This window comes from Orbicella faveolata, unplaced genomic scaffold (assembly GCF_042242905.1).
Source record: "Orbicella faveolata isolate gen_17 unplaced genomic scaffold, um_ofav_v1 contig_13, whole genome shotgun sequence".
NCBI lineage: Eukaryota > Metazoa > Cnidaria > Anthozoa > Scleractinia > Merulinidae > Orbicella > Orbicella faveolata.
In genome coordinates this window covers 28,212,501-28,237,119 of record NW_028301540.1, presented here as the reverse complement: position 1 = coordinate 28,237,119, position 24,619 = coordinate 28,212,501, and the positions used below count along the sequence as shown (strand labels likewise).

The window sequence follows — 24,619 nt, the reverse complement described above, 5'->3', positions numbered from 1 at the left end:
CATTTGCCCAAAGAAATTTTTATAGGCATCTGTAGACCATCCTTCTGCGATTCAACCACCAGAAGCTTAATCCATTCGAAGGTTTCGCACATGGTGAAAATCAATTATTTTTACGAAGTACTTTTAAGTGAATGAAATACATGTCTTCGAAATTTAATTATTTTGCACCCAAAAAGACAACGCAGCATGCCCTAAAATCAACCCAGTACACAATTACACATTGCACAAAAATATTTGAGTGTTTCAGAGACGGAAGAATGATGTGGTTTTGCTTGCGAGGCTCTCAAACTTGTTGAATAAAATGGTGTGTCAAATGACGATTTTAACGTAATTTGGTAATTTGCATATTTCTTTGAAATAAAAGGATATTTTGTCAAAAAGAAACTATCCAGTAGTTTTTGTCATGCCCTAGCCTATTTACCATAGGAATATGAGTGAAATCGAATTTTCGACCCTTGCCGCGAAATTAAGAATTTGTCTGACTTTTACAGGCAGGGGACCGTCCATTTTTTATAAGGTAGGGGGGGCTGGTGGGATTTGGGTGGAGGGGCCATGCGAAAAAAAATGGCTTTCGATGGGGGGCCATCCCAAAAAAATAAGGGAAAAAGGGGGGGTTACGTGAAATATTTTAGTAAAACTTTACAATGGCATGATGTCTGAATATCAAAAAAATTGCTATAGAATAAACATAGAAGGCAGGATACAAATTTATTACAACCTTTCCTGCTTTAAAAACGTTTGGCGTCAAAAAGCATTTGTAGCTACTGAAAAGAAGTATTTAACACTGTTATTTTCGAATGCAACTTTCACTGGCACTCATCTTCATCTTCGCTGTCGTCGAGTTCTTCGTCGCCGCTTGTGCTGCTATGGGAGTCTCTTTCACCAATGCTGCAAGAAGCAGCAATGCTTTCCGTAAGAGTGTACTCGTCAGGGTACATGAAGGTGTAAGCATAATCTCTGACTTCCTGCTCAAGGTTGGTTGTGATTCTGCTTCTTGCAGCATGGGTGAAATAATTCCCTTCCAAGAGCTGTGCGATGTATGGCCCATCTCTTCTAAATAACGACGTGGCAACATCTTCAACTTGAATACACTCTTCCGGGACGGCCGTTCTAGGAGGGTACACAAGGCATTGTGGAAGATCATTTCCTAGCGGGTTTCCAACACAGATTCCATAAACTCGTTGGACGTTGTTTTCAGTCCGCTTCCTCTTTCTTTCATTTGACTTTCTGCGGTTTTCTTTTTTCTTTCTCCTTTTGTTGATGTGCTGTTTGAGTATGCCCGTGAATATGCTATTATAATTGCTCTTCTTATTTTCTAGTGCATCCATGTCCTGTGTGACCTTCGTCAACTTAGCTTCTAAACATTTGATCTGTTTTACATTAAAACTGTGGGCAAACTCTTCGCCCTGCTTTAAAGCAAGCCCATTGGACTGAAAGAGTGTAGAATCGTGTTCCTTTAGATCTTTCAATATGACATTCAACTTTTCCACCATTGCTCTGTGCTCTTTGATGGAGAAGTTCAGTTTTCTTCCATCACTGGGCTTCAACTGGTACCTTGGCATGGAAAACTCACTCGCCCTTTCTGAACAGCCATCCGCACTTAGAAAGATTGCTTCTTTTGCTTGTAAGATGTCAAACTGCCTGGATCGTTCAGCTGTAAACCTTTTCTTACACGACTCGTCGCTTTCGACATTACTGCGCATTTTGGAATGAGCCTCTTTCATGATGCTCATGTAGTAACGCGCTCTTATCTCGATTGGATTAACAATATAGTCAAGGCTTGTTTTCCGGAGACCCTAAGGTATGGTTGTATCATCAGCAGAGGAGAAACTAGTGACCTACCAGAAAAGGAAAGACGATTTTTTTTTATTTATTATATTGAACTGATATTATTGAATAATCATGGTTCGTGTAACCATTTGATGTTGTATTCTCATAGCTTTTTGTTTTACCTGCACAGGGCAACATTTATACATGCCTATCACTAGAGTAGAGGTAAAAACCTTCCAAATAAAGACATCTGTAAATTAAATGTAACAATGTGTTTCACACAACACATCAACAGATTTCCAGTTTTTTCACAACACTCTCGTACTTGGTATAGTATCACAATGCAGGATCAAGGAAAGACTCTGTTCCAGGCCACTGTTACTTCCGTAAGATTGAGAGGTTTATGAATGAGCACTTTGAGGAGGGGGAGAACTACAGGGAGTTTCTAAAGTTGTCCTGCCAAGAAAAGGTAGGACAAATTTGTTCTTTTTGTTGTGAATGGACTGGACCACCCATAGAAAGATACCCTACACCAGTTCCTGACCATTCCTGCCTACCGGAATACCACTACCTCTCCTACCAGAAGACCCCAAAAGAAGGGCGTGATCCAGATGACTGGCAGCCAAGGGTCCAAGCGAAGAAAGAGCATGGAAGTGGCAGGCTGGTTTTATCTCACCCAGAAAGCGTTGCTCTATTTGCAGATAAGTTTATTGTCAAATCAAAGTTTGTGGTGGATTATCTTCAGCATCTTGAAGTGCTGGAATTTAAAAGGAAAAAGAGAGCAGAAGAAAAGGCAAAGTTAAGTAGGGACGCAAAAGATAAATCATATGAGGATTATCCTTGGACTGAGTTGTGCGAAGATCTAACCAAGCTTAAAAAGCTACGTGTTCCAGAACTGAACAAGTATTTGAACCACCACGGGCTGAGGCAGCATTTGAAAAGCAGCAAGAGTGAGAAAGTAAAGGCAATTGTAAGACATTCATGCTTGCAGCAGAAGAGTCCTCTCAGAGCTGGCCAACCAATACTGAGAAATGCCAGGACATTGACACAAAATGACAACAGGGCAAGTGCTGACAGTAGTGAAAGGGACGAAAGTGACAATGATGAGTATGACAGTGATGCCATTGACTCTGGGGGAGAAGATGACTCAAGTGACGTCATTCTTGCATTCGTCAATTCAGATGAGGAAGATGCCAATGAAAGGCCAAATGCCACACGCTCAGGGCGAGCCATAACTAGGAGATCCGAAATTGACTTCTCTTTCTTTTGATTTGTTTTTTAAACAACAGCTCTCTGTAGTACAGGGATTGTAAATAGTCTTCATAGTGAGCACAATAACTTGAAGTAGGGTGATAATAGAGAAATATTAAAAAAGTTGAAATCTAAATATTGTTTGTTCAATTTATATTTGGGGGGGGGGGTCATCCCAAAAAATGACCGCTATAAGGGGGGGGCCATGTGAAAAAAATTGGTAAGCTGAGGGGGGGTCATGCGATTTTTAGATGGTGCTTCCCAAATCCCACCAGCCCCCCCTCCCTCATAAAAAATGAACGGTCCCCAGGCACTCTTAATAATTCCTGAGATATGTTATGGATATCTAAAAAAGCAGCGCAGAGTAATTTTATTTAACCAGAGAGATAACATTGAACAATCAGTCAAGAATAGCCAAAACAGACAAAAGAAATCAATGGAATAAGTGTAACAGTATTAGTTGTGTAGTTAAAAATTATTTCACTAGCGCGTGTTGGATAATTGAGCAAGAGATTGATAATCTCTTGTTAATAGATGATACGTAGTATGCTACAGTCATCTCATATCCAACAAGCTTAAGGTGGCTTACTACAGTTTTGATGGATTATAACAGCCCAACTTCTAACTCTTTTGAAAAATCTTCCAAGATGTTTTTCTTTTCTCTATTTACTGTTGACTTAAGTCTTTTACCATAGTAATTGTAAAAGACTTAAGCAAAATTTGTTTGTATCTTTTTTTTTTCTTTTTTTTTTGTGTGTGTGTTTAATTTTTTCTTCTCTTTTATCACGCATATTGCATATTGCAACCGCAAGGGACCCGAACACTTCATCAGCAATAAAAATAAATGTACTGTTATTTACCAGTATTCCTGTGTCTTTTTCAGTCTTTTAGATAGACTGCTGGCAGTTCGCGATGATTAAACACTCGTTTAAGTGACCCTTAGAGAAGAAACCGGCTGCCAACAGATTATCTTTTAGAAGGGATTTGAATGAAGCGAAGGCGGTTTACATTTCCGAATGTTATCTCGTCTGTCGCTTTGTAATTATGACGCCCCGATTACGTCTCGGGGGGCTGTTATGAAACCTGAGAATCTATCCCCCCGATGACAGTTAATAGTTAACGACGATTATAGAAACTTAAGGCGTAATCGGAGCGTCATTGTTACAAAGCGGCAGACGAGATGATCACTGCCTTCGCCTCATTCAAATCCCATCTAAACGACTCAAAAAGACAGGAAACAGAACACGGGTAAATAACAGAACATTTATTTTTACTGTGTTCGGGTCCGCTGTGCTAACGGTTAATTTATTTTCCTTTCGGTTAACAGACATTAGAAATTAATTACCATAGTTTTCACACAGGGAGCCCACTATTCCGACATTGTTTTGGGGGGAGTGGGTTTCGGCAAATTAAATAATGACCTCCCACTTCAGAACAATGCGTCACCAGTTGTCGTTTTGTCAAGTGTCCCAAGACTTTTGGTCAGGATTGTGGTTAGGAATCTTTTGCTAATGTCATCCAACATTGCGGAGATGACATGACGTGAAAACAGAGAATAGATTGAATTCATTAGAAATTTGCGGTTACTTTACAAAAATATATTGAATATAGCGTTGAATTAGTCGATATCACTAAGCTCTATATTTAACAGTGGATTTGTGTCGTTAATGGCCCTATTTTTGTGAAAACGGTGTCGTGATAACAACGTCAAGTGACTTGCTCACAGCAAAACAAAACGACGTCGTACAGTACCTGACCTCAAACACGCTAACAGCCATTAAGCTTTTAAACTTACCATTCACTTTGGCAAAGCAAGGTTACATCCAATAGAACTGAGGAAACCTGTAAAAGAAACGAGCAAATTGCCAAGTAGTTTCCAGCTTTTCATTCCAGACGCGTATACTGCACAGAATCTCGAGCACGATGTGGCCGAGTTTATTTTTGTCATGTTGTAAAATTGCGCAAAATAACCCTTTAGCCTCATATGTTAATTGCCCGCTTTATCCATATATTCGTGAATTAAATTAAAATGACAAAAGACAACTCCCAAGAGCATTCATAACTCGATGCTTATGAATAGGGAAACCAAAATTGCAATTATATATAAGTCCAGTGACGAAAGGTTCTTTATGTGATTCGGTATTATATATTGCTGAGTGGTATTATCATAATTAACAGGTTTCAGTTATAAAGCCTTAAAAGAAATGTCATGATATTCGAGTAAAAATCAACTTGAAATTATAATAGAAAGATTTTAAGATTTTTGAGACACGTTGAGTGATGGTACTAAGATTTATCCCCCTCTAACAAGGCAGACGTTCCACGTATTTACAACACAACAACTTTACACCATTCAAGGGTTACTATTGTCTATTACAGAGAAGATTATCTTCTTCTTGAAAATATTGAAGTCAGCTGCTATGACGTGCTGCAATATTCACCCAGTGACGTAAGCGAGGCCCAGCTCATGTATATCGAAGCCAAGAAGTGAAAATTATAACTGCAAGTCTGCTGAAAAAGATGCGTCTAAAAGGATAACTGAGATCCGCAAAATTTACTGACAGCTGAGTAATAGTATAAAATTTTAACATATAATTGAGAAATGGCCTAAAATGTCTTTGATGATTAAGATTCCAGCACCCCTCTGCAGCCGAACTCTTACAGTAAGTTTGCCCTAGTAGTCACACAGGATTACGAGGTCTGCCTATGGAAAAGAGAAGTCTACCTTTGTGGGACAAACAGAAACGCAATGAATGCTTGTTTAATATCTCATTAAAAAGCTTAATTTCTTACCAACGTTCGTTGCAAATGACGTGTCTTCTAGTTGGTCAGTCAGCCCACAATTTGCGAGGAAAGTATTATGACTCTGCAGTGTTTCCTGAATGCGAAATTGATCGTAGGAATAACGGTGAAGACTATTGGTAAATGCTCTCAAACTTAGACTTTTGTTAGCGATATCACTCTTCAAATTTGTTCTAGTATTTTCATGATCGTCGACTGGCACGCCACTGGGGATTATTGTTCACAAAAACAACGGGTTACACAGCTCTTATATCGTCTGTTCATAAATACCATTGTTTTAGGGCGCTTATATTGGAGGAAAAAAGCGACTAACATTCTTGAACGCTATATTTTACGAAATGACCTTTGTTAAATTAGTTGGGAAATCTAAGTTGAGTAAACCAAAAACTATCTGCTAATCAACAAGAGAAAGACCTTTCATTTGTTAAATAACAACCTTCTTGACTTAACTAATTTTGAAAAGAACCCCATGAAGTTGTTGTCCAAGATTGACGTTGTACAAAGGTGACGTCATGCAGTTAGCAAGAAAGATAGTTATAAACAACAAGAAACGTTTTGTCCTAGATTTATGAAAACAAATCAATTAAAGAGTGCAGTAGAATGGAAATAATACCAAAACAAAATATTTGTGTTTTCATTTACTTGACAGTGATTGATAAATTTTTAATTAATATCTTTGTGATTATTTTTGCGAAAACAGTACGCAACTGAATTTGGCAAGAGATGATCTGGACTCAAAGATATTGTCTTGCGAGTTTAGACATATTAACAAGAGTTAAATCGAAGTTGGCGATCGAAAAACAAGTTAATTTGAAGTTGTAATAGCATGCGGTAGGGATGCAAAAAAAAAACAAAAGTTCTCTATTCTTTTTAGATTGACAATGATTTATGTTTAATTACGTTATCAAATGTTCTATAATTAGCAAATTATATTATGAGATTGAACTCGGCATGGGTCATCCCATCTTACGTTCCCACGAGCCTAGCACTAGCGCTGTTAATTCACGACACACAGAAAAATTCTCATTAATTGGCATTTCCCTACAAATTAACTGAAAAAACATATTCACACCGATTAACTAAACTAGTTTAAGTAAATCAGGTTTAGGTTTTTCAATTTGTTGATTACGCTTTGCAGTCATTTTGAAAAGACAAATTTCAAACCACCTTGGGGTGTGTACGGTATAGCAACTAATTTTTAACTTTTTTTAGTTAAAAAAGTTTAAACACGTTGGTGTGGGTGGAATATATAAGTCTTATATTAATTAACCATCACCATCCTGGAAAAATCGGCATTTGTCTGTCCCATATTATGATTTCTTTTTTATCTCTACTGTTTAAGGCTCTAGTATTTTAGATATCATTTCAAGAAAGCAAGTCCGATATACTTTCAGAGATAGTCCGTCCAATAAAAAGCGTTATATATTGCAAAGGCAACAGGAAAAACTTTCAAGGAGTACTCATCGATTCTCAGAATACATTTGTCTGAGAGAATCTTCGCGCCAGCGAGATTAACAATTTCTTGCGGCTTTCGACATTTAACGCACAATGGCGTGACACCCGCCTCAGGTTCTTCCAATCTTGAGGAGTTATCGTTTGATGTTACCACTGAGCTGAAATGAAGATAACTACTCTTTGCCTCTTCGATGGTAGCTAACGATGTCTCCTTCGAGCTCTTCTGTTCTATAACATGGCCATGGCTCTCTCTGTTTTCCTGCTAACAGATGTTGAGAATTATGAAATCACTAATTGCATTCGAACGTTCTGTGTTGCACATTGCTTTGTATGGAATTTATGTGATGGTTATATTCACCGAAAGTAATGATTAAAATTTAGGTAAATACTTAAGGTTTCAATCGATCAAAATGTTTTATTATTATTATTCTGATGATGACACTGGCGTAAATTTTAATCATTATCTATTTGCCTTTCATTGAAAAGTGGGTCAGGTATTACTGTACATTTGAATATAGTTTACCTTATACTGGGAAAGTATCGTCCCGAGGTGTTTGTACGGACCATCCCTTTCTCAATCCATACTGCTAAGGTGAAGGGCCTATTCCTATTCCTGAAGCCGTCTCGATTGGTCAATACGAATCAGGTATATGGGCTCACCCACGTCACATTAAAGGGTTGTTGATTAACGTATCATTTTATGTCAAATAAAAATCGTGGAAAAAAGTTACCAGTTCTATGAAATGGAACTCAATTCAACAGCATGAAGATAGATATTTACTGAAATAATTCAGGGGTTAAAAAATTACAATACAAAGACACCGTAAAAGGGAGTTTAAGGAGGTGGACCCTACGTAAAAAAACTCACCAAAGTAAAATATATATTAAAGCTAAATTATAATGCTAAGACTCTATTTCAAATAATTTACAAATACAATTAATTGCTAGAAATTTAAAAATTTGGATTATAAATTAAAAACAAATTTAAAGCTTTCTGCATGACTTTTAAAATCTCCTTGAAGTTGTAAGTGTTCATCCAAATTTACGCTATACCCTATATGTCGTTAGGAGTCTTTAAGCAGAATGTACGCTATCATTTGTAAAGCTGTTAAACATTATAGCTTTAAGCGTTAGCTCATCTTTAGTCAACGTAAAGGCAGTGTAAAGCTGACTACATCAGAAATTTACGACAGCATTACCCCAGCTTTACGCAGCAGTAAAGTTGTGTTTTTCTGCTCTGTGGTATTGTAACGACGTTTAATACTAGACCTCGCACTTCAACGAAGACAGGAAAGTGTTCTCGAAGTGAAGTGGCAACCAATGCTAGCCAAATGTAACACCAATGTTACCTGTTTTAGTGTCTTGTCCAGTGCTGGAACGTTCCTCTGTTTTTGTTTAGCTTTTAACAGCAGCAGGGCGCAGTATTCGATTAGTGTCAGAAACACAAACACGAAACAACCAATCAGATACTTGTCGCTTGACTTGACGTAACTTACCTGCAAAAAAGGAAACAATCAGGTACAACGGGTCTTAAAGATTTGCCAAATGGACCATTGGATACAAGGAATACATGGGGGTACAAAATGCCCCACCCCCCCCCCCCCCCCACCACCACCCCTTCTTTGAGGTTTTTTTTACAGATAGTGATCTTTACAATTCCGTTATTTTATTTGCTTCTGATTGGTCTACAGAATAAGCTTTCTGTCTAGAAATAAGTTTTGATTCCTGCAAAATTGCAGTTTACCGTGGCAGAGGAGGCAACCAGCCGCTGCACCAATTTTCCTCTTCTTTTAGCACCAAGAAATAGACAGGTAGTGCAAATTTCTTACTACATCTTTAACGTGTTGTTGCAAATATTTCCCAAAACAAGCGTACTCACTGGAAACTCAGTTGTTAAAAGTATTGCAGTATAGCCGTATTTAGCTGCCTTCGATATCGAGCAATCAACTGTTTCCAAGTCACTACTGGTAAACCACGATGCAATGAGATTCACTGAATGCGCACATTGATTTTAAATACCTTTGGCATAGAGTTGTTCATCATGTTGAGTATGGTAACCTCCGTCAGCAATGACGTAATGCCCAGTGCGATACGGGCAGCGGTTTGCTCCACAGGTACAACGAATCCCATCCACGATATTACCACGATCACGGAACTCGTGCCGTACATATGACTCAAGAAGTAACTATAGGAACGTTTGAAGGTGAAGTCGGCGCGAACACCAGAGTAATTGCCTGTAATGCAGACATTACGGGAAATCTACGTTATAAGGTGAAATTGGCCTTTCTCACATTACAACCATGAATGTAGCTGAGTTGAGGTCAAGGGGTAGGGAGTCCAAGAAACGGATGAAATTCCGCTCTAAAGTGGAATGCGGGAAAGCTGGCGTTTATTTAAACCTGGGTGTCTGGGGCTAAACGCATTAAAAGAAGGAAGGAAAGAAAGTCGGAGAAGCATGAACATCGAACGCTGAAAGTTTGCTTCATGATCTTCCGACTCCAAGGTACCCAATCTTCCGCCTGGTAACCGAGCTACTTTCCTAGTCCTCGTTACGTTAGTGCGAGCGCGTAAAGACTACCGTATTAATTGTATAACGCTTATACGAAAACAATTCAAGATTCGGGAAAGGGGAGTCTAGCACACTTTTCAACCCTAGTTCTGATTATTTTCTTACTCACCAACAACATAACTGCTCGTAGTCAAAGAGAGATTGACATTTGTCAGCATGTAGTTGGGCATAAGGCGGATACCAGATGGTACGAACCGCTGACCGTCTGTACCAGAAACTTCCCACTCGTATCTGATGTGCTTGTTATTGTATCCATCTGAGAGAAAAAAAAAGTCACGATGCAGTTACTCTAAGATAACGCACAAAAGGAGGGTCAAGATCAGCAAACTATTGAATGAACGTCTTCATCGATTATTTCCTCCCGAATCATTCAAACATCTAACCGTACATCCTTCAGTCTGATCCGTGTGAATGTCTGCCCCTCTGTATGTTAATCTGTCTTTCTGTTTACCTGTGTGTCTTCATGTGAGTAGTTTTTTAAGTAGCTGCCTCGCTAGTGAGTCAGTTAGCCTGTCCGTCTGTCAGTCCACCAGTCAGTCATCAAGGCAGTCAGCGAGCCAGTAGGCGAGCCAGTGGGCTAACTGGTTTCGGTCAGTCCATCGGTCGGTCGGTCGGTCGGTTGGTCAGTCAGTCAGTCAGTCAATCAGTCGGTCTATCGGTCAGTCAGTCAGTCAATCAGGCGGTTGCTCAGTCAGTTAGTCAATTTGACGAAGAAATTATTGTTTGGTTGGTCGGTTAGTTCTTCCCGGTATGTAATAGTTTGCTATCACATCTTGTTGACAAAAAATAACTAAATAATAAATAACTAGAATAAAGTGTCAATATACATAATTGATGGCGTAACAGCATACACACTTACAACTTTCCAGAATTAGAGGGCAGACCTGACTGTCCATTGGAAACATTCGTAGATCAATGGAGCATGCCGCTTTAATAGTTGCCCTGATAAAAACATTGATATCAACAGCAAGGTTAATGACCGTCTTGCTCTGATACAACTTGACATAGGAGGAGAGTCTTTTGAACGTTTGTCTCAGGCCCGGGGGGGGGGTAGTTTGGGAATTTCTGGGTGGGGATATGCCGCTGGACCCTGGAACCCCTTAGCCTATACCAGAGGTAGAATGTAGTTCAGCTGAATTTTGCTATCCTACACTAGAGTAAACTCCCCAAATCCCCTCATCTATCGACACTGCTGAGGCTGATTTGCTTAAATTTAAACTTGCCAATTTGATTTTTTTATATTTTTGAGTGGCAATTCCTGGTTTCCTTAGTCTAGATAAAATCGTCAACCAACTAGTCAGTTTTGTGAAAAATGATACCCTATTCTAGACCCAAACGCTCTGATTTATTTACCCTATCCTAGAGTAAACCGCTTCAAAATCATACCCTTCACAGCGGCGCATACCTATATAGCCCATATATGGCAGTACCCCCCCCCCCCCGCCGGGGGGGTTGGAAGTAATAATGCATGTATAGTTTTTCTTGACTTTACCGTTGACTTGAAGTATTGCTGGTTTTCAGCGGTCATGTGATCAAAACTAAAAATCGTTATCATTCAATGAACAAAGTCAAGAATCTGGGACCCGATAGATTATTGATATATAAACAACCTCGCCAAGAATAAGGTCCCTGCTGTTTTTCATTCGCGCGTTATCCGGAGAAGTGTGTCACTCAGATTTAAAGGGCTTTGTATGGAGATATAATGTTGCTGCCCCCCGGAGGGGCACCAACATGGCGGCTGTAAAGTAACAGAAACGTCTGTCATCGAGTTTTCGTATTGAAACGATAAGTTATTACCCTGCTCTGGAGTTCGAACGTGTTGAAATAAATACTTCTTCTAATAACAGAACTGTTCAGTTAAACAACTAAAGCCATAACACATCTTTTGATCTGCGCGACAGCCTCTCAGACCGCCATTTTGGTGTCACCCAAAGCAAAAGCTTGGAAATTCAAACGTGTTCTATTACAAAACGAAGGCCCCTGTCGAGTTTAAACATGCTGTTTTTACAGGTTTGATCACTAGTAAAATGCGCGCGTTTATTTTAATTCCTGGTTCTACGATGATGCGTTTAGCTAAATGTCTTGTGTGTTTTTTTGTTTTGTCTTGTTTTTTTTTTGTTTTTTGTTTTGTTTGTTTGTTTGTTTGTTTGTTTGTTTGTTTGTTTGTTTTTCGTGTCCGGCATACCTTATATTGTACTTTACAACCCCGGATGGTCCCAACAGTAACATCATATTGGGCGTGGTTACTCGGTGCATGTTTCCTGTCTTTGCGTTCACAAAGTAGGAGTCTGGTATCCACACTTTCTTCATAACCCGGCGTGTAAGCGTGATTGACTGATTCAGACCATGATTTAGTCTCTTATCGATCCACTCCTGTCGAAGAAATATGTCAATTGTGTAATCCTGGGGAAGAAAAGGGCAAAGAGAAAGGATAAAATCAAATAAAGTATTTCAATAGGCGAGAGAAAAATTTGTGTGTCCCTAAACAAATTCAGTGACTAAACAAACGTTTTTAGAGAAGTAAAGCAGTTTTGATAATGAACTTAAACAATCATAGAGACAGACATTGATAAAACATAGGAAGTATAAAAAACTGGAAACTGACATTTCGAGCCCTCAATTGCGCCGAGTAAAACCCGACGAAGGACCAACGTTCAAAACGTCAACTTTCCAAACTCTGCTACTGCGGTTAAATTGAATTATCAGGGAGTTTTTTTTCTGAAATTTTAAATTCTGTAAAGAACTTTTGAGGCTGCCCTAAAATACACTATGAGATCATCAGCTAGTCTACAACATACCATATTAGCCACATCAATCTTTTCAATGGATAGTATCCAAAAGCCAACTTTGACTAACACCGGGCCATCTGAAAAAGACAACCAAAAGCGGACCAATAAAAATGTTTCATCAATGATATTTACTTTAAACAAGAATGGATTAAAAGACGATCGGTTCCGATCGAAACCTTTTTTATTGCCGAGGTCTGTTTTCTATTGCGAGAAGGTCGGAGATGTTCTATTGTGAGTAGCGTAGAAAAAAAAAAGAGAGATTAATTCTGTCAGAAATAAACAGTGTACATATCCAAAGTTAATAGAGGGGAATGGTTATATGAAATCCGATCGACAAATTTTTTGTTGTATGTTTTTGTTCGCATTTTTTTGCCTTGACCGTGCACAGAACACAATAGTTAACTTCTGACTGAGGAACTAACCAATAGACACGTTTTGGTTACGTAATGCATGCATAGCGTGCAAAGCAAAGATTGTGTACGGTCGTGGACCTTCCAACATAAACCTTGGCATCTTTGTTTGCTCCTTTGATATTTGGCGAGCTTCATAACCATTCGCCTCTATTAACTATGGCATATCCCTGAATCCTCGTTCCTTACTGTGCAAGCTTGACGAAACGAGCGACTCTCGAGAGGTCCATTACAGGGGCGAATTTGATTGGTTTTAAGGTCATTTCCCAATATTGCTTTGCGCATCTCTACTGCGCATAATTTCATTCGTGATTAGCGCGCGCGCATTAAAAACTGGCGGCTTTTTCTTTATGGCTGGATCTCGCCAGAGAGGTAAATCGTCATTTTCTCGAAAACGAGTATGGTGACCTATCATTTTTTTTTTCTGTTGTTTTGCATTGAGTGATAAATTTCTCCATGTAAAATAAATATGGACCAATTCTCAGTGTAGAACAAGAAACAATCGTCGGAAACGTGAATTTAGTGACTATAATCATGGTGCTATTAAAAAGATTTATTGGGTATAAACAAGGTGCTGTTCTCCTAAACTAAAAAGGGGACCCCTCATTTTTATTTCAAAATTTAAGTTCCTATAATATGAACAATCGATAGGTAAAATTTGACAAAAATCTCAGTGCAGGTTCTATTCTAGTGGAATGACCTTGAAAACAATAGAAATGAGCGGTAGAAAAACGCCAGCGACTTGATTGGGCCAGGTGTTTTCCACTAGGCATGCGCAACTCGACCGTTTAAAATAATACAATAAAATCGCTGAACGTATTTCGGGTCTTATTTTCAGGATGTATCATATCTAACCTATGATAACCATTTCAGATCTTATACCGAATCTTTTAAAACCCTTGTAATTTGTCGAGTTCCTCTACTTATCTTATCAGCAAACGTAGTACTTGTCTGATAACAAAATAAAATCTCAATCGTCAATTCTCACCAGCGTAATTCGGACGAAGTCGTGAATCATATCGCCGGCTGTCCAGCAGTCTGCTAAGCACTTGAGACGTCACTTCACTCTTCATATTTCTGCTCCTGTAAAAAAAGGTTCTCTCTTGTAACCATGGCAACAACGTCTTCGTTTTAAAGCTAGGAAAAAAAGACTGGTTTCTAGGACGAATAATCTCAGTCGAAAAAGAAATGTGTAAAGAAGCTGAGAAGAAGAAGCCTAAAAGATAAAGAGGAAATGCATACAAATTGCTGTATAACAAGTTGCTGACAATTTGTCGTCTTAGTTGAAAGAAGTTACGTTACGGCGCGGATAACGCAAGTTAAAAGTTTAAGCCTAAAGTTCCAAGTTTTATAGGCTTTGTAATCCGTCGGAATCTTCCTAATTTAACCAGATCATTTCTTCTTGGTCAATTATTTTAAAATCTTTGGCAGGTTTCTAATTTAACATGCATACCATCATTTTGAAGCTTTCTCGGGTCTAATTTCAGATGTGATTTCTGAAACATAAGCAAAGGCAAGTCTTGGTTATAATTTATGCAGACTGGTTGAAACAAACTGACACAAATTGATATGATTAGCTTATTAGTTATAGTTCTTTGCATGAATTATATATCCAAACATTGACCATATAGCTAACTACAGGAGTCATTCTTGAGGACTCACAAAATATATAAAGTACGTTGTACAAACTTTTCACCGCACAGGAGAAGATGCAGTTTTAAAACCTGTTTCGCGATTCAGTAGAGCCACATGTTAACAGGTACCTAAAATTCACTGCCATGTTTATGTTTCAGCAACCAACAACCGCCAAGAATTAAGGACAGAAGGAAAACAATAGTTGTGTTTAGAAGTAAACAAAATAAATAAAGACAAAAAATGTTGTTCCTGAGATACGTGAAGCCCCCGTGGCGCAATGGACTAGCGTGTTGGACTTCTAATTCAAAGGTTGTGGGTTCGAGTCCCACCGGGGGTGGAATTTTTCTTTTTGAGAATACTCAAATTCTCCTTTTCAAGGCAGTCTTTATTTTTCTCGCTAAATATCGATGCGTGCCAGTGGTAATTGATTGGAAATACGAAACGCACACAAAAACCTAATCCACTCGAATTTTCCATTCTCCTACTAGATCCTTTTCGATACGCTGCGTCACACCCAAGGAAGCCCCGTTACACTTGGTAGTGACTGCAGTGAATATTCCAAAGTTCCCTCACTGTGGTCTTGTGTACATGAGGTGTTAATTTTCACATTAAACTTTACCATCAAGGAGCTAGATAGTTCTTGGAGACTAAACGATAATTGAATTACTGCTTTACCCTAAAGATTGCTGTGGATCAGTGCAAAACCAAAGAAATATATTCTGAATTATTTACTGACATGTCAGTGAAATAGGAACTTTCTGTCGTGTAAAAAAAGAATAAACTAACAAAAAAAAGAATGAAATAAAGCAACAACAACAACTGAAAAAAGAAAACCTTCCCATTGTGTAAAATAAGGGAGATAAACTACAGTACAAGTGATACAAGTTGACATTCCAAACAGTCTTCCAACACTCTTTACCTTTTGATGTAATAGACTTTTTATTAATTATTATTCCTTATCACTGTGTTACTTAGCTAACACGATGATAGGTTACAAAGAGAGAATAGAGAGTAAGAGAGATAATCCCCCGTAACAGGCCTTATGATTCCCATGATTATAAGTTATTTTTAGACGTGGGAGCGATCTAAAAATAGCTTCAGAGGGATCACTCTGGAAAGATTGGGATTGTCTCGCTTAGCCTTTATGTTCTTTTGAGGTTACTGTAAAGGCGCTTTGCAATACGCCGATCAATCGGGCAAGTCTACCAGTTACCGTGTATGAAGCCAGCTAACTCATAATTGAATAAATCAGTGATGGCAGAGCTATGAGGCACCCTGTTTTCAATATTTAAAATTCCATTGTCAGTGACTTTAAACCTGTCGCGACAGCCCACCATCTAATCTTTCCAGCTTCAACGCAGTATAAAAAAAAACATGATGGAACAAAGCTGGCATACTCGGGAATGCTTTAATACAATACTAAACTCTTATATATGTAAAATAGAAAAAATTACATGAAACGTGTGGACACAGTAAATAGAATGCTTATTTCTGGGTACGTTGCATAGGACTGAAACGGTTTATGTGAAGTTTGCAAAAAAACGTACCTCGCAAGTGTCCACGGGCAAACAATAAGGCCACTTATTCCACACGAAATTAATATAACAAGGTTCATCTTCTAACGTCCTTAAATTCTTTGATCCTGCAGAACAGAAACTTTGTTCACAAGTTAAAACATGCATTTTAAGAATAGCGGTACATTTACCGTTTCCTTGTATAAAGCAGCTTTTAACACCCAGTAGCTCTTGTGGTATTGACCATTAGTCACTCCAAATATATATTTACACAATTGGGTTCTTTTTAAAAATTAAATTATTCAAGAGCTGCACCTTGTAGTAAATGCTGCCACCACCTTGTATAGAGGTTTTGCACGGCAACCATGTTGCATGGCAAGAACATTGAAAATGTTTTGTATTAGAAAGAACATTTTTCCCCATAGAAAAAATAATCTATTGTTCCTACCGTGCAACATGGCCGCCGTCCAAAACCTCTATTGCCAATTTTACAATCAAAATTTTTTTTTCTGAGACGACATTCCTAGAAAAATGTAATAAATAAATCGAAAGAAATGTTCAGATAATTTAAAAGACAACAAACACCAGCAAACAATATGCCTGAAGCCCGGTGGTATCTACTGGACATGCGATAATGAATAACGAGACAAAAAGCGCACCACAGGTCATACAGGACAATTCACCTTTGCCAATTTCTTGATTATAATTAAAAATTAACACCTGCAATAAGGTGAATTTTCAGTAAAATATTCCAAAAAAAAATATTCTTTTTCGATACTCCCATACTAAGTACTCGATACCAAACGTGTTGTAATCTCTACTCAGATTGAGCAAAGAGTTATGAAATGTTAAGTGTATGAAAATTGAAAACTGTTTTTCAATATGAAAAAAAAAAACTCATTTGCATTTTTTGATTAACTTAAGATTAATGAATGAAGTTTCTGTTAAATGGTTTCTGCTCAGGAAAGCCCGTATTGGCTTGGCGATTGACTCCAAAACCCATCAATTTCAAAGGCTAAGACTTTTTCTTTTTTTTTTAAAGGATTTCTAGTTTTCCGTTTAGTTTCCAGCCATATGCTATCTAGTATAGCTGGATTGCTAACGTGATACCTGAATCTATACAAACTACTGAAATGTGGGACTCACCTTCGAATGAATTACTTCTCAGACAACTAAGCGGCCATGTTTCTTTGGGTTCACACTTTCCGGTCGTTAACAGAGCATAGTTACAATGACCACGGTTGACGCGGAGATAAAATTTAAAACCGAGCTGCTCTGTCGGCAGTTCTTTCAATTAATCTCTAAGTCCATACATTTCAATGACAGCTGTATGAACTTCATTTTATTTTGCAGCCCACATGAGTCCGAGGCAACAATGACTGAGAAACTAAATGAGATTTTTTAAACAATTCGTATGAACGAAAACTGTAGGGGAGTTTCCAACTAAGGAATAAGGTTTAATACTTGTTATTTCGATATCATCTATAGCCTTACCGAACGACAGTTCGATGACTCTATGTCAACATTATCAAGTTCAAAGTACATGATAGAATTGGTTATATAAAATATCACAGAAAGCTGAATGGTTTGATCTACGAGATGCTGATCATTATGGACTTGAAACCAAAACCTTACAAGCAATCAGATTCCGTTTGTTCCAAACTTTTTACATGGCAAATGAATACTTAAACGCCTCCAAATATTTTCGCGCTGTTTTTGCTATATATGTGTACAATCAATTCTGTTAAGTACTTTGAATTTGGTCTTCGAAACGTCTTTGGGTTTTGCTATCGCTGATTTTCATGCTGAAATGTTTTGCATAAACCTTATGTTATTAGTTATTTCGATATTACCGCAGGCATTTTACATTCGTGTATGATGTCAGCCTTGTGATCATTTTAGTTTGACAATTCTTATTGTGTGATAAACTCAGCAGTTTTTATGAACACTGCAGGCTGTGAAATAGCAATTTTTGGCCCGGCCCAAACATCAGGCGGCAGAAAGCAAATTTATTTTCCCATGTAGACCAATGTTGAACCACAATTTGACATCCTCGGGTATATTAGCGAATAAATCACTTCATCTCGAGGATTTGATGTTTTCAGTAATAATTGAGTTGAGGCGGAGCAAGATCCTGCTTTCATTTCGGCACAACCAGATTAAGTCCTTTCAATTTAACAGGACAGAAAACAAGCATCAAAGTTTTATAATTTACTGAAGTTCTAACACCCGTTTCCTTGCGGGTGAGAAATCAGAACCGAGTGGTGAACTTGCTCAGGCTTGATACATAAAATTTGCCATCTGATCAAGAGCTGCTTGGATTCAAAGACTTCAAATGACTTTAAAAGCCAATCAGACATGGCAGAACCGGGATACTGCCTCCTCTCTTACCGGTCTTTTTTTTAAGAGACTGATAATGCCCGTAATTTTGCCATCTTCCTCTCGCCATCCCCCATGAACGTTGAGCTTTTCATTTGTCTCGATCTTCTTACTTATTTATTATTGTTTTCTTTTCTTTTCTTTTGCTCTGTCCTGTCTTGTTTCGTTGTTAATCATTTCTGAGAACTACTCAGAACTGACAAAATCGATTTTTCTTTTGAAAAAAGAACCCAAACTGTGAAGACAAGTGCACTTCCAGTCTCATTAATCTGGTTTATCATCATCACAGCTCTTTTAGACGCCTGTGGTAAAACTGGGGCGGGAAATTAATTCTCTCCGTCGATCTCTATCGCGTATGTGCAACAGTGGAGGCCTCGCTCGGCCCACACCTTCAGCTCTTGCAGTTTTCTGTCTATCCTGCGTATTCCTCTCTCTTTCTCTCGGTAGCTCTATCCTTCTCTTGCACTCTGGTGTCCAGGTGAAGGCAATGGGTGGAAACTTATCCCACTCTCTTCGCACCACAAGACCGCAACACTGTATTCAAGAATCTAGCTACTATAGTCTAACTTTGCAGCGCCCCGAGGAGCGAAATTTTTTCCGCAGCCGCTGCAGACGGATTTAAGGAGTAAATATATTGCCATCTAGGGTAAGCAAACAGGTCAGCTACGCGGATTCTTAAAAAAATCAAAAACTGCCCGAAAAATTGAGAAATGTTCCTTCGTTCCATGATTCTATGAAAGCTACATAAAATCTTAAATATTATTTATTCTTAAGAAAAGAATTTCAAAGAAAAACATCAATGAAGATGACCATGGACTTTTTATCACTTTTTTTTGTCAAGCGTACAAGTATTATGCAGACCCTACAAATCAAACCGAGCTCACTGACCCCACTGTTGTCCTCAACTTCGTTGCACCTCAAGTTTGACTTCCTTCTGATAGAAAAATAAATCACTTTATATCTTGCCTTGGGAAGTGTTGTCTCAGATAAGTTTAAATCTTAACCAGTACACAATGTTTGTTCGTTGCTTTTTAAAAGTGAGTGACGAATATACCGTATTTCCTGAGCCAAAAGTTTACCTAATCAGTCGGAATCATCCTCATTTTTAAAGTGTTCTCAATTAGTCCTGGCTAATACATCATAAATCCATTAGCAGTTTTCTTTAATTTTGTAATGTGCTATCATTTTAAACCTTTTTTGGGACTGACATCTAATCTAATATAAAAGCCCGCCCAAAGCCAAGACACAATTGCTTAATGCACACTAGTTATAGTTCCTTGCATGAGTTATATATGACCCAAGAATATAACTTGAGCGTATAGTTAGCTGTAGGAGTTACAGTTTTAAAATTGTTCCGCGACTCAATAGAGCCACATGTTAACGGGTACCTTAAATTTCTCTGTGATGCTTATGTTTCAGCAACCAAAACCCGTCAAGAATTAAGGATAGAAGGAAAAACAAAAGCGCTGTTTAGAAGTAAACAGACTAAATAAAGACAGAAAATGTTCTTCCGTGACCACGTCAAGCCCCCGTGACGCAATGGACTAGCGTGTTGGACTTCTAATTCGAAGGTTGTGGGTTCGAGTCCCACCGGGGGTGATATTTTACTTTTTGAGAAAATACTCAAAATCCTCGCTTTCAAGTCAGTCTTCATTTTTCTCGGTAAATATCGATTCACGGCAGGGGTAACTGATTGGAGTTGCGAGACGCCGGCGAAAACCCGAACACACTAGAATTTTTCATACCCGCACCAGATCCTTTTCGATACGCTGCGTCACACCCAACGAATCCCCGTTACGCTTGGTAGTGACTGGAGTGAATACTCTAGAGTTTAAGCAGACAACCTGGTCTTGTGTACGTGAGGTGCTAAAAATTCTCATATTTACTATATCATCGAGGAGCCAGCGCCAGTAGAACAGTTCTTAGCCTCGATTTCCGCTGCTCTCTCGAGTCCAGTCTAGGAGCGCGGGCTCCTTTCCCGAACAGCGACTGGTAATCGAGCCTAAACAGTCTTGAAGACTAAACGATTATAGAGTCACTGCTTTACCCTAAAGATTTCTACGGATCAGTGCAAAACCAGAAAAGATATATTCTGAAGCGTTTACTGAGGTCTCAACGGAACAGTAACTATCCACTGTGTAAAGAGTAAAACATAAACAAAAATAGTAGTTGATAAAATTAAATTTAAAAAAAAAACAGAAAACCAAAACCCAAAAACAAACAAACAAACAAACAAACAGAAAACCTTTCCATTGTGCAAAAGAAGGGAGATTAACTACAATATAATCATAAATCGTGCTACTATAGTTTAACTTTGTAGCGCCCCGACGAGCAAGAATCTTTCCGCAACCGCTGCAGACGCATTTAAGGAGAAAATCAATCGTTCAGAGCGATACATATTGCCATCTTGGGTAAGAAAACAGCCCGAAAAATTGAGTAAAGTTCCTTCGTTCCATGATTTCATGAAAAATAGATGAAAACAAACATTAAATCTATGATCTATGATGAAGATGACACGGGCTTTTAATCTCATTTATCTCCTGGAAATGGATTTACAATGTGAGGTGAATATTGCGGCCATCACTTTACAGGACAAGTCAGTAGCTTTGCAAATTGCACATGTAATGTAAATCAAATCTTTTACATGGGAGCTCACTTAAACAGAAAAAAAACAGAGCTTTATTGAACACCGAATTCTTTATTTTCAGAATGGAAAACGCAGTTAGAGTTTTACAGTACATGAAGCAAACATACGCATCACGAACGTAATGACTTTCAATGACCTTTCAATGGCAAACACTGTGTCAGTTAAAAAAAGCAAGCAATGAAAATATTATGGGCATTTGTGTTTGCAATTGAAAGGTCAATTTTAGTCACACGCCGATGTTTGTGGCACGTGCTACTGAAAGAGGACTCCCCGTCTAGTTTAAGCAAATAAGGACATCAGTCTCTGTGAGAAACAAGCAGTAAAATAACAAAGCGTCAATTCACATTCATGCCAATTCCACACTTTTTTTGCTTCCTTCGGCGACAGTGGAGTAGAGTTTTCTGCATGAATCGTCCATCAAGAGTCAAGAGACTAAAACGATAATTACTTGCCTCTGTGTCTACAATTGAAAGTTCAATAACATCTATACGATGATGTTCATGGTACGTGCTACGGCGAGGAAACATCCCGTCTAGCTTCAGCGAAGAGGAACATTAATTTTTTGGAACAAATAAGCAGACTGAGCGGAACAAAGTGTCAATTCACAGCCGTGGTCACTTCAACATTTCTACACATACTTCCAGCGATGTTGGAGATTTTAGGCCAGTATATAAATAGGGTGTAACGAAACAATCGAGGGGCTTATCAATTTACCGTGATCACTAAAACAGAAAAAATAAGTAATAACAAATCTTTATTCTCTGAAGTAAAACGGAATGTCTTACGTTACAGGAAGCAGACATTTCATGATCACGAACCTTGCATTGTGCTAAAGAAAGCAAAACATAAACATATTTCCGGCATGTGTGCATCAGTTAGTGGACCAAAAATGCACGTGATGTCGCTTCAGCGTTTGTTTTACTTCCTACAGTGACAGTGGAGGTATTATTCTCTACATAAATCGGCCACTAAGACTCAAGAGGCTGGTTTAAAAGAAAGTGAAAGCTGAAATCTTCTTTCTTCTGACAACCGTACCCAAAAGAAATCTAGATCAGTTCTTGCTGACATAACTAGCAAAATGGTACGTATGAAGGTTTAATAGTCTGTTAAATGGTTATTTACAGTCTATTGATGAATATCATGTTTCTTAACATTTAGGCTAAAAAAGTCGCGTTGTGGCTCGTGTGTCTGGTTTCCATAGCTTTCTTCTCTGTACCATCCTCCTCACGATGTAAGTCAATCTCCTGTCAGTTATGGCTGCATGTTTTTGTATGTATTTGTAGGCACTTGACGTTTCCATATTTGTAATAATAAATTTCATAGTCCATCATCAAAAGCGGGACTCTAATTAAGGATACAGTAAAAAAGAAGACCTTTTTCCAGAAGACTTAGTTAATAGGCGAGGAACTGACAATGTTTAGCTGAAGAAACAAATCAGATCTATAAACTTACACGTTATTAAATTTGGTTTTGCATTGAGGTATTGTGCAGAAGTGACAGCTATTCTTGGTTGAATACTGGCGCGTCAGATGCAGGTCAAACTGAATTGCTTTGACTTCAACACTTTCGAATTTAACGTTTGCGTTACAAGTTCACCACGGGCAAGTTACATTTGCCTATGACTTTCCAGAGAAATACAAGGGGTCTTGTAACCGCCGCACTTGTTAATTACTCATAGCTTTACACGAATGTCGAGGAAAAACCAATGTACATATGTGCATATGTAATGGCCTGATAGAGAGAAGGCATGATAAGAAAGTTGCTGCCAAAATGTGCGACTTTTTCTGAAATCTATCTGGGAACAATTTGGGATGACGTGTCATCGATCTTGGAACTTGTCGTTTCCGCGGCAACCATATTTTGACAGGCATATTTTTCCAAAGTTGGAATTTTATGGCCTTATTAACAAACTTAGCGTTCATGGAATTAGTTTTGGTTTTTCAGGACTTTTTAAAATTGTTGTTTTGATTTTAATTACAAAATTGAGTCACTTAAAAAATAATGAAGAAATCCAAGATGTTGGTTGTTTCGATAAATCGGCTTAATAACCACGTGATGCACTCCGCTTCTCCTCCTCTTCCCCCCAAAATAAAACCACACAACTCACTCCCCCCGTCCTCCGATTGTGTCAGACCAAACAAAGCCTGCTCTAAATAGGAGTAAATGAGAAGTGTAATTTCTACTTCAGAGAACGGAAAGGTTTGTTTCTTTTAATTTTCCTGTTCGTTATTTTGTTTGTTTGTTTGTTTTCTCTGGCTCAGATAATCAGCTGTGATCTGAGTACTTATTAAGAAGAACCCCCTTTTGTTTTTGTTTTATATATATATCTATCTATCTATCTATCTATCTATCTATATCTATATCTATCTATATATTTATATATATATATATATATATATATATATATATATATATATATATATATATATATATATATAAAACGGTTATAAAATGCCTCAAGCCAACAAAGAATACCACTGCGTCAGGAGGATCAATGAAGATTCACAGTCCAAGCCTCACCGCAAAAATGAATTTAAAAACGTTTGATAAAGCAAGGACGGACAACTTCTGACGGTAAAAAAAGTTAAAAAGTTAAAAATTTAATAGAAAAACGTTTCGGTCTTAGACCTTCATCAGTTACAAGAGAAAAAGGACGAAAACTAAGTTTAAATACGGTTACAGTGTGGGAGATTACGTAACGAAATGAAAAATACAATATTGTGCTATTAATACATCGTGATTAATACAATACAGGAAGAAAATGCAAAACGAGAAATACAATGCTGTACTATAAATTGCGTCATACAGGGTGATAATTAATAGACCAAACGAAAAGAATACAATACTGTGCATAAATTACATTATAGAGCGTGATAATTGCAGAACTAGGTTAAATTCAACCTAAAAACTAAAAGAGTTAAAATAGATAAAACGGACTCTTGCAATGCGGTAAATATAACGGGAAAAATAGTTTGCAAAGATAAGCAGTTGAAAAAAAAAAAAAAAAAAGAAAAAAAAAAAAGAAGAAACCTACGTTTACGCTGGACAAGGTTAATAACAAAATCCCAAATCGAGGCCTTTGGAGCATTAAAGGGTTGACAAACAACAAAATCCCTGGAGGGGCCCTTAAACAATAAGCTGTAATAAGATCCCAGGCAGGGCCTTTGAGCATACCTGACACCCAAAAAGCTGACAAAATCCAAGGAAGGGCCTTTGAACTGCCTTATGGCGCGAACGCATATTTACACAAGAGAAAGTTAATTATAACAAATTCTGTTTTTGGAGTGAAATTCTTTTCTTTTATTTAAGCCATGGGGAAGAGCAAGAGTCCGTTTTATCTATTTTAACTCTTTTAGTTTTTAGGTTGAATTTAACCTAGTTCTGCAATTATCACGCTC

At 38.0% G+C, this 24,619-nt stretch overlaps 1 protein-coding gene, 1 long non-coding RNA gene and 2 other non-coding genes across 4 annotated transcripts in view; 3 read left to right on the top strand and 1 right to left on the bottom strand.

The window, feature by feature from the left end:
• Positions 1 to 5,143: 5,143 nt before the first annotated feature.
• LOC110041023 (gamma-aminobutyric acid receptor subunit beta-1-like) lies at positions 5,144 to 16,945 on the bottom strand. The gene is made up of 9 exons (XM_089285306.1): positions 16,229 to 16,945; positions 14,035 to 14,129; positions 12,646 to 12,713; positions 12,033 to 12,250; positions 10,707 to 10,789; positions 9,957 to 10,103; positions 9,298 to 9,512; positions 8,628 to 8,774; positions 5,144 to 7,540 (listed from the first exon to the last, which is right to left on the bottom strand). The coding sequence occupies exons 1-9, from the start codon at positions 16,294 to 16,296 to the stop codon at positions 7,214 to 7,216; spliced, it is 1,368 nt and encodes a 455-aa protein (XP_089141432.1). The 5' UTR covers positions 16,297 to 16,945; the 3' UTR covers positions 5,144 to 7,213.
• On the top strand, positions 14,945 to 15,018 carry Trnar-ucu (transfer RNA arginine (anticodon UCU)). The gene has a single exon. It is a non-coding gene; the product is annotated as a tRNA-Arg (tRNA).
• A 3,154-nt stretch (positions 16,946 to 20,099) lies between the features above and the next one.
• Trnar-ucu (transfer RNA arginine (anticodon UCU)) lies at positions 20,100 to 20,173 on the top strand. The gene has a single exon. It is a non-coding gene; the product is annotated as a tRNA-Arg (tRNA).
• Positions 20,174 to 21,634: 1,461 nt separating this feature from the next.
• The window catches only part of LOC149115878 (uncharacterized), a 4,105-nt gene continuing 1,120 nt past the window's right edge, over positions 21,635 to 24,619 (top strand). Inside the window, exons 1-2 of the long non-coding RNA XR_016206151.1 lie at positions 21,635 to 22,302; positions 22,380 to 22,452. This is a non-coding gene — a long non-coding RNA (uncharacterized LOC149115878). The remainder of the gene's footprint in view (positions 22,303 to 22,379; positions 22,453 to 24,619) is intronic.